The sequence below is a fragment of the Camellia sinensis genome, chromosome 15 (assembly GCF_055761805.1).
Source record: "Camellia sinensis isolate YWXY chromosome 15, ASM5576180v1, whole genome shotgun sequence".
Lineage (NCBI taxonomy): Eukaryota > Viridiplantae > Streptophyta > Magnoliopsida > Ericales > Theaceae > Camellia > Camellia sinensis.
In genome coordinates, this window is record NC_138975.1 from 32,205,693 (window position 1) to 32,216,821 (window position 11,129).

At 27.3% G+C, this 11,129-nt stretch overlaps 1 protein-coding gene across 1 annotated transcript; it reads left to right on the forward strand.

Moving 5' to 3' along the window:
• The first annotated feature begins 432 nt into the window (after window positions 1-432).
• Window positions 433-10,149, forward strand: LOC114258773 (receptor like protein 21). The gene is made up of 2 exons (XM_082909008.1): window positions 433-1,051; window positions 9,761-10,149. The coding sequence occupies exons 1-2, from the start codon at window positions 592-594 to the stop codon at window positions 9,946-9,948; spliced, it is 648 nt and encodes a 215-aa protein (XP_082765134.1). The 5' UTR covers window positions 433-591; the 3' UTR covers window positions 9,949-10,149.
• The last annotated feature ends 980 nt before the right edge of the window (window positions 10,150-11,129 follow it).

The window sequence follows — 11,129 nt, forward strand, 5'->3', positions numbered from 1 at the left end:
ACCACGACAAGTCTGGAAAATCTTACTGTGTGGAATTCTCTTATAGTAAAGATAGAGTGCAGAAGAAATGATTTTTTTTTTTTTAATGAACACAATGGCACCTATTTATATAGATGAATTAATTGGTGGCTCTTCGAATGGTTATGGTGACTTTTCAAAAGAGTCATCTCTTTTTCATGAAAAGGTATAACTAAAAAGACATGATCGTTCTTTTAAAAGAATTCGAATTCTAAATCGAATCATATTCAATTTTGACCGGAAAAATTAACGAATTTATTTAAATAAAATCAAATTTTATATTAAATAAATATTGTCTTAAAACCATTCTCAAATGATACATTTTAAAATTAATTTCTTATTCAACTATTAATGGTTTTCAAATCATTTTTCCAACAAGGATAATCAAAGTCCTGAGGAGGACACCCAACCATAATTATCAGCCATAGATCCACGGGATGCTTGCCACCTGTACAACCCAATCCAAGTATGTTAGATCAAGCTTTGCATATACACAGCATAGATTGTTATATATATACAAAGAACTATATGTTGGTTACATTCATATAGTTCCTTTTTTTAATTTTTGCATAAATGGGTTTGGTTTTTCTGGGCACGTTTGGTATTATGTGGGTACTAATAGTTTTGATTCATTTCACTGGACACAGTGGTGGTTGCTTGGAAGGAGAGAGGAGGGGTCTATTGGAATTCAAGGACTTCCTCAAATCCAACGGTGCTGATGCAGACCGTATCCTCCCTACCTGGGTTGAGAAACCAGCAGATCATCATCTGAATGAGTGCTGTGATTGGGAGAGAGTCACATGCGATCCCACCACAGGGCACGTGACTGAGCTTTCTCTGCATAATATAAGAGATATATCAGGCGATGAATATTTTTACAGATCTAGTGGATTTTTCGGATCTGAAGAAGATTTCAAAGAATACCACCAAAACAGAATTTGGTTCATAAATGTCTCTGTCTTCCTTCCTTTCGAAGAGCTCCGAAACCTCAACTTGTCTTATAATTTATTTAGTGGTTGGATTGACAATCAAGGTACGTAACTCTGCTAATATGATCCATGGCCCACCCGAGTTTATCCGGACTTATTATGATTCATATTATAAGGTTTATATTATTTATATATGAAAAATAAAATTAATTAGACATGCATAAACATATGATTAAGCCTTAATTATTTTCTAAAAGATTATGAAAATCATGCTAATTGTTTATTTTATTTAAATATAAATGTGATTTTATTATGAGGTTATAGATGTCCAATTAATTTGGTTTTTTTAAGGTAAACTACTAATAAGTCGTAATAGTTTAACTTAATTCCCATCGAATCTTATTGAAAATAAGTCCTAGTAAAATCGTCGCTAAAAATAATTTTTTGTGATGATTTTTTATATATGTTGCTAAAAATTGACAATTAGTGACTTTTTTTTGTCACGGTTTCATAAATTGTCGCTAAAACTTAGCATTAGTGACGTTTTTGGGATAAATTTTTTAAATTGTCATTGAAAGTTGAAAATTAGTGATATTTTTTTTGTGACAATTTTTTTAAACTGTCGCTAAAACATATAATTAGTGACATTTCTTATGACAAAAATTTCAAACTATTACTGAAAATTAACAATTAGTGAATTTTTTTAATAGTGTTTGTTGAAAAATACCATTAATTAGCATAGGACCTATTGGACAATAAGTTCACCTATTAGTACCTATACGTAAGCTTCCTATTTTTTTTTATTTTAAAAAATGATCTATTCAATGAATCGCACAATATAAACAGTTAAATAATTCAAATAGATCTTTTTGATTCATTAATAAAAAATAAAAAATAAATCTTTTAAACAAATCTGGGACACCGTATGACTGTTTATATTTTACATTTCTAAACAAATCTTAAAATGTACAAAAGTTTCTGTACGAGCTCCACTTAAATGGAGTCTACTCGAGGCTCTATTAAGATGAGTTGAACTATTTAATTTGTAAAACTTATCAAATAATTCATGTAAAAATTAAATTAATTAGGTATCAGTAGTTATATAATCAAATTATATTTTCTTTTAAAAAATTAAAAATTTATTCTCAAAATCAAATTTATGGTTAATTTTTTTTTTTAAAGAAAAATGTAATATGATTATGTAGTTATCCAAGTCCAACTAATTTAATTTTTTATATATATAAATAATCTTCTACCTATTCTATAAGATAAATAATTTAAATCATCTTGACGTTCTATAAATAGGCCCACCCAAGAAGGACAATTAGGCTCCTTGTGTTTGGGCACAATAATATCCCAACTCCATCCCGTTTGAAAATTGACTATTTAAATTAAGTTTTTAATTTTTTTAAAAAAATGCATATAAAAAAATAAATAGAATGATGTGATAATTTATAGTGAATTTTAATTTTTGACTACAAATTCAAGTCCCCAAATGGAGCCTATTATTAAAATAGGAGAATTTTAAGTTAGTTTATGTTAGCTTGATATATATATGTTATTGATTTATTAGTGGGTGTATTGGTAAATCTGTAAAAAACATAAATTGTGATTTTGATATAAAATATATAGTAGTAAAGATATATATATTCATTTATTTATTGTGCCGGACTTTTTAAGGGGCTTTGCTAATAACCGTCCTTAGGGTTGTCAATAAACACCATAACTGGCCAAAAAATTTGTAATTCCAATACATTTTTCACATATTCTAAAATACTTTTACACATTTTTTTATTACTAACAACTCTTAATATTGTTTTTAGCATATTCTTCTTCTTCCCTTTTTAACAACTTTTAGGGACAATTGAAACCTTCAGGAACAATTGATGATCTATCACTTTCAGTTTATATTCGTAACTTGATATACATTTTGGATATTTTCTTTTTTAATAATTTAAGTTTTAGTGACATTAGTAACTTGACCCTTTCAATTTATATGTATATATATCACAAAGAAATTAAAGGGATTTTTATTGATAAATTCCATATTTATTGTATTCCATTTAATTCTATTCATAATTTACAATTCAATTCCATATTTTCTTAAGGAGAATTACTCAATAGTTAGACAAAGAAAAAGAAAATACACAAACATGGAGGGGTGCAACTTGCATCCCACCACAAATTCACTTGCACCCCATATGTTTCTTTTAATTTTTTTCTAGAGTGCTGCTATTAGCACCTACCAAAATTCTTTAGACCCCTCATTTCTTTGGACCCCAACCTTAAACCCTAAATTTTAATAATATTTTTTTGGACACCCGACTTATTACCAAATCTACCCATATTCATAATATATTCACAATGAAATGCACACCCACCTAATTTTTCATCCTTCTCCTTCCCTGACTCACTCAATCTTCAAAGTTTGGAGCTTTGGTCCAGCATAGAATTGTTGGACCCCAACCCTCCATCACTCTCGTCGCCATCTCGACCGTCAATAGAGCATTCCGGTGACTCTCATCTTCTCTGAACGCTCTCCGTATCGCCGAATCAGTAACCTCTCTCATTCTCTCATCATTATATTCTTCGTTGCTTTTTGTATCTTCGTCATCGCTGAGATCAATCGAAGATACTCCAATTTCTACGGGATTTGTATAACCGTTTGCAAGATGAGGAAAAACAGAATCATCGTCTGAATCGCCATCAGAATCATCGTCTGAATCGCCATCAGAATTCTGAATGTAGCCCAAAACAATTTGTTCACCACTGTGTAGCCGAAAAAATGTATTTTGTTCAGAACTGTTTTTTCGAACAATAATGATCCTGTCAACACTGTATGTCCGAACAAAATTTGTTCATCACTGTGTAACTTGAATCCATTCCAATTCACAACTTAAAATAACATGAATTAAATCTATTTAAAATACATAACTTAAATCCATTCAAATTCACTATTTTCCATTCTAAGTTAGTTTAACAACGAAAATTACATAACTGACTATCTGCATCAATGTTCGGAACCTATGTATTGAACGAAAGGATAATGTTCAGTACTATATTACCGAACATAATTCTAACAGTCAGCAAACTAGTGCCGAACAGCTCGAACGAAACAAGAACGACCGAAAACGACCGAGAATATTAATGCAAGACAGATAAACTTATAAGGTGATGGAGTATATGTTATACTTGAAGCAAAACTTTCAAGTTCAATAGCGTTGATGATGGTAATGAAGATGACACATTCAAGATTTAAGATGATTATGTAAAATCATAGATTTAGGGTTTATGTTAGTTGGTTATGAAAAGTAATAGGTTTAGGGTTTACAAATATAGAATACGTATAGTTGGAATTGGAGGTGGGGGTGGGGGTGGGTGTCCAATATTATAGAGTATTAGTTCTTATTGATAGGTGGGTGTTCCATTTAATAGTATCTTTTAATGTAATTTTACTTTAGGGTATAATTGTAAAAAAAAAAAAAATTATAAAATGGGGGGTCTAAAGAATTTTGGCAAGTGCTAATAGCAGCACTCTTTTTCTATGCTCCACCGTCAAGTAATTCTTCCTAACTTTTGAAATGACCAAAAAACCCTATCTTCAAATTTGGAAAGGGAACCTCAATTCAATATGTAACTTAATTATAATATGGAAAAATAACCAATAGGTCCTATTTTACTCATAAGATTACTATAAGTCCTATTTTTCATAAAATATTTTCAAAAAGTTCATTACTCCATAATGATGTATGTTATCTCAATTTTACCACTCATTTAATATGAACAATAATTTATAAATATTTTTAATTTAAGTAAAGTAATATTTTTTAATTGTAGAAAATATGATATTGTATTTAAAAAGAATGGAGTATTTAATTATAAATCTCTCTTTACCTACTTATGTTCCACTTAATTCAAATTATTTTCTTATATTTTAATAAGTCCAATGGGTGACATAGTTATCAAAATATCCCTAATAATAATAGGGTAAAGTGCGCATAAATGTTTATATTGATAGTATGAATATTTCATGATGTGAACATTCACACTGTCAAATTTATTTATTTGTTTTTATTTTATAAAGTTACATATTCAAGTGAGATCTTATCTGATAGATCTCAAAAACTAGGTTTCAAAAATATAAATTTCATAAAAAATATACATATGTACAACAAAAATTATGAATTTTTAAAGTTTAATGTATAAAAAGTACAAAATAGTCCAAAGTATTGCACACCAAGTTGTTAAGGGTTTAATTCAAGAATATATGTTATGGACTAATTGGGATACAAGTATTTGAAACAGAATTTAAAATAAATTTTCCTAAAATAAATCATAAACCACAATGAAAAAATAATCAATAAATTGTTTTGAGAATTACTATTGAGTTATATCAAATTTTGATATTAACAAATAATTTTATTTTAATTTTATTTTATTATAATTGTTACAAAAAAATTCAATTGTTCATAATAGTATATTTTATTTTAATTTTATCTTTCACATTGAAATATGAACCAAAAATTTCATAAATAATTTTAATTTATTTTTAATTGTACAAATTAAATAAATTTTCATAAACAAAAGTATAAATATAAGATCCATCAACTATCTCATGATTGAGAAATACATAAATTTTTTATGGTATTATTTTTCTTAGCTCTTTGTAATTTTAATAGAATTTAGCCTTTTAGATTTTTTTCGCTAAAAGAATTCATAATTTGGAATAATATGTTATACTATACTTGATTCAATTAAATTGTTATTTGTGATTTTTCTAATATAATATTAATAATTTTTACAATTAAAAATTTAAATTTTATTAAGTTAAAATTATTTATAAAATTGTTATTCATATTAAATAAAAGTAAAATTGGGATAAAATATACCATTATAAAGCAATGGATCTTTTGGGAATTATTTATTACAAACATGACTTAGTTGTCCATATTGAAACACTTAATAGTAATCTTAAAAGTAAAATAGGATTTATTGATTTTTTTCCTTATAATATTTCATTAGGGTATCTAATCTAATTTATCTTTTACATTATAATCTATTTTTTATTTAGTTCTAATTTTTAAATGATGTAATAATTAGTAATGTGAATATTCATACTTTCATTAAACAAAATATTATGCTTTTTAGAAAGTGTAAAAGTTGATGTAATTATTCACATTTAAAAAAAATATATTCATATTTTTCAAGCATTCACATTTTTCTTATTCATTGAAAATGTGAATATTTGCACTTTTTTTTTAAAAAAATCACATTATTTTTATTTGTAACAAGTGTGAGCATTCAAATACTTTATACTATAAAATTACAAAAATATTCAATAAAAAAATTATGAAAGCGTACTTTCTACAGTTCAAAAATATGAAAATCACTTTAAAAAAATCTTTAAAAAAAAAGGGGAAAAAAAAAAAACTTGTCTTACTATAAAAATTTACTTTGAAATTTATTTCTATGTTGTTTACATTTCAAATATGTGAAATTTTCTACTATTATAAATTTAAATTTTAAAAATTTTCAATTCAAAAACTATGTGAAATTTTAAAAATACGTCTAAAAAATTTGAAAATTTAAAAGTTACATTTTCAAATTTACAGAAGTGTAAAGTTTTATATCTATTTTTTATTTTTCATAATTTTATATTCAATTAAGATTTCGTTTAATAGATCTCATCGATTAATTTTAAAAAATATAAATTTTATCGAAAACAAATGTGTACATTGAAAGTTATAGGATTTTAAAATTTGAAGTATAAAAAATAATAGTTACCATATAAATATAGAAAAATGTTTGAGGGCCCGAAATCGTTTGGCTCGAATTGGCTCAAAAGTCAAAACGACGTCGTTTTGGGTTTCTTTTTTTCTTTTTTTTCTTTTTTTTCCTTTTCTTGTTTTTTTTTTCCTTTTTCTTCCTTTTCTTGTTTGAACACAGACAGACAGAGGTGAGAGAGAGAAAGGAGAGAAGAGAAGAGAAGAGAAGAGGAAGAGAGAAGAAGGAGAAAAGATGGGGAGAAAGAACAGGAAGAGAAGAAGACGGTGATGGTGATGGTGATGGTGATGGCGATGGCGAAGGAGGAAGATCGACGGTGATGGCGGTGATTAGAGATTCAGATCTGAATCTTTTTTTTTTTTTTTGGTTGATGATGATGATGTGTTGTTCTTCTTCCTCTTCTCTTTTTTTCTTCTTCTTCTTCTTCTTCTTCTTCTTCTTCTTCTTTGCTTCTGCTTCATCTTCTCTTTTCATCTTCAATTGTCAAAACAGAGAGAAAGAAAAAAGGAAAAAAAAAATCCAAAACGACGTCATTTTGGATTCTGGGCAAATTCGAGCTTGACAATTTCAGGCCCTGTAGCAGCTTTGATAAATATATGGCCACCGCTTCTCTCCAGTCTTTAATTAGACCAGACGGTGCTATTAGGCTGTGGTGGGCCCGATTCCGAGCACATCTCAATAATTCAAACCATTCGATATGTAGATCCCGTTGAGTATATCATCCCTGCAAAAAATCACATTGATCGGATATTGATAGCTATTTGATCAGATTGCATTTGATTCAATGACAATTATGATTTTAAAAATAAATTGCAGAGATAAATGTATGTTGATCAAGTGGCTATCAATATCTGATCAAGTTGATTTTTAACAAGAATGATGTACTCAACAAGCTCTACATATTGAACGATTTAGATTGTCGAGATAGGTTCGGAGTCGAGTCTACAACAGCTTAACAGTATTGTCCAATTCATTTCCAAACTGGAGAGGAGCTAACCCCTAGTATATTGACTATTTTAATTCTTCCACATAAATAAGGTAAAAATATCTAAAATTTTGAAAAAAGACTTAATTTTGGATGGCTTTATTTGCAACCAAAAGATTGGTTGTACACCTTTACTTTATAAAATATTTTTATTACTATTACGTCACTATTAAAAATGACTAAAAGGTATTTGATATTAAAAAAAATACAAATTATAGTGTTTTGGACACTCCATCTCATAATCAATCTCATTATTTCCTTTGTTCTTCTCTCTTCTTTTCTCACTTTATTCATTTTGCATCTTCATACTCAATCATATTTTTCTTGAATCTATCATTTTTGCATTCTATTTCATATTTAAGTTAACAATAGACAATGAAAAAAATGTTTCCAAGCTATTTTGTATAAAGCGTATATTTTCTGTTAATCTTCATCATTTTTGGTCAATGGATTTACGTAATTTGTTTGGAAATTCAGTACCAAACAAATTATAATTTATACAGAAACTTATTTTTAAAGAAATTTCATACATTCAGCACTGTGTTTTTAAATTATTTGACATTGTTCACTATTTATTATCCGAACAAATTATTTATGTTTGACTTTATATTTTCGAACATTTATTTTTTTAACTTCTTCATATTCCAAACAAATTACATATGTTTGGAAATTTGATTCCAAATAAATTAAATTTTGTTAAGTATTGAATATTCAAACATATATATATATATATATATATATTCGACTATGTGTTTTCGTATCTTTAAAATTTTAACTTCTAACTTCATGGGGGTGTACTAAATATATTTTATATGATTTTAGGGATATAATGGGTATTATTTGGAATGTCCAAACTAATAGAATAAATTTTAGTGTAGGGGCCAATCTTTTGGGGGTAAATAGAGGCACCCTTTAATCATGTAAACAACTTATATGATAACTAGGGCGTTTGGTCTTGTGGTTGTGTAGCACCTTTGTGGTGTAAAATTTGGGATTCAACTCTTATGGAGAGGAGTTTGATACCCTTTGTGATGATATTTACTTCTTCCCTATTATAGGGATTGTTTGTGATTAGTAGTTGTTGGGCTTGGGCTTGGGTTTGAGCTTAGTTTATTAGTTGATTTTCTCACTATGATGGGATAGTAGTCTACTTGATGATGTAAATATTTCGTATATTTGTAATTACTTTCCTATTGATTGACCAAAAAAAATAAAATTTATATGACGAGACTTTATTGATTAAGAAAAAAATTACAAAATCTAATGAAATACAAGTACATCAAATAGGATTTATGGGTAAAAATCTCTAAATTGAATCAGGCAAAAGCCTCATATTTTAAGTTCACCATTGAAGAGATGCCACCTCAATTAACTTATGAATATTATTAGATTTATTTATCTACAGGTCCTTATTGATAAATTTATCTTTATAAATTTATTCATAAAAATAAGAGAGGCTGATATCAATACGACTTAATGGGTAATAAGTCCCAAAAGTAGAACCTATTGGTAATTTATCCTGACTTATTTGGGTCATATCACTTTTTTATTTTTTGCACATTTTTTTTTTTTATAATAAGCCAAAAAGCCCGCTTATAAGTCACTACCCAAAATAATCCGAGTCTATTTTAATGATCTAAATTATAAACTTTTTAAAGTTTATCAGGTAAAACATATCTGTAAAAAATCAAATTAACTGGATATCGATAGTCCTTCCATTAAATCACATTTGTATATAAAATAAATGATAAATGTAATTTGAATATATAAATGTGATTTGATATTAAAAAAAAAAAACCTACTGATAAATTATATTTGTATTATAAAAAATAAATGACTACTTTTAACATTATAATTGTCATCTATTTTTTTTATTAAAACAATTATAATTTTATATCATCATTTAAATTTTCACTTAAATATTATATTTAACCAATCTTAAAAAATTGACAATCCATATTGCCAAAGTTAGCTCAAAAATAAGCTCACCAACCCATATAAAAATTCATGTTTTATTATGATGGAATGGAAGTAGTTTTTGCAGGATTTGAAGGGTTGTCAAGTTTGAGGAACCTGGAGAAGTTGGATCTTGGTTCTAATCTCTTCAATGACAGTAATATATTTCGATATTTGGCTGCTCTCGCTTCAATTAAGACTTTGATTGTTAGTTACAATTCCTTGGGCGGATACTTCCCTGCACATGGCACGTTTTCCCTCCATGCCTTTTCCTAGGGCTCCTACAATTCTATTCTGTCTCTATTTCTATATATATATAGAGATTCTTTAATTATACATATAGTTTACGGGAAATTATTCAATACTTCGGAACACTACGTGACTATACTCCAAGCTAATCACCAATTACTTAGCCCCATATTGTTCCTCTATCTCCAATATAAATTGTGGGCCCTTACGCCTCTCCACGGATTAAAATCTTATGGAATACCACGTGTTCATACTCTGGTAATATTGAATAATCACCCATAGTATACTTACTCATATATATATATATATATATATATATTCTTATTGCAGAATTAGTAGCATTGAGAAACTTGGAAACGTTGGATATAGGCAACAATCATTATCTTGGCTGTCTCCCAATGCAAGGTACGTGGCACAATAACTATATCTATCTATGTTTTTATTGTCAAATTAGTGGGAAAATGTTATGGACCTAAATATTCTACCAAACCTCTTATATGAGTGTGGAATCTACACACAAGTGTTCCATCCATGCTATGTACCGATTATGTTTATAATTATTTGTATATATGTCAATTGTGATTTTTAAATGTCCTTTTTTTCTCATAGAAAAAAGGAATATAACAAATGCAGCATATCTTTATCAATTATTTTATGTTTGCTTTTATTCAAAATTAAAAAATAATGTACGGGCAAAATTTATAACTAAATTAAGAAAAAATTTATTCGTAATGACATTTTTCTACTTCTATGTAAAGACTTAAAAAAATAAACTTGAAAAAGTTAGTCAAAATAATATTATACATTAAGTAAAAAAATATGGTTGCCAATTATGCTTACATAAATTTACTATAGTTTTAATTTCAATTAAAAAAAAAAACTATTTTAAAAGCATTTTATTTAGCTAGTACCAAATAGAATTTTCTTAGCAAAAAGGAAAGTTATAAAAATTTGTTATAAATTTTCAAATGTCTATTGTTAAATATTCTATTATACTTATTTGTTTGCTTGCTTGCTTGCTTGCTTTGGAAGTTTTGATCTTTGCTCCACATTCATCGTATTATTTATTGATTTATTTTTCTTCTTACTTGATTTCCGCATCATATTTCTTTTATAGTGCATCTCCCAATGTATTAGTGAAAATACCATATACTTAAAATGACCAAAATTACAATATATAGAAGAAAAAAAAAAAGTAAGTAATTGTC

What these genes read in the sequence shown, in the direction of transcription:
- LOC114258773 (XM_082909008.1), top strand. Translation starts at nt 592, where the DNA reads ATGGGTTTGGTTTTTCTGGGCACGTTTGGTATTATGTGGGTACTAATA. An exon ending in TGGTTGGATTGACAATCAAG is followed by an intron (nt 1,052 to 9,760) that starts GTACGTAACTCT and finishes TAGTTTTTGCAG; the next exon opens with GATTTGAAGGGTTGTCAAGT.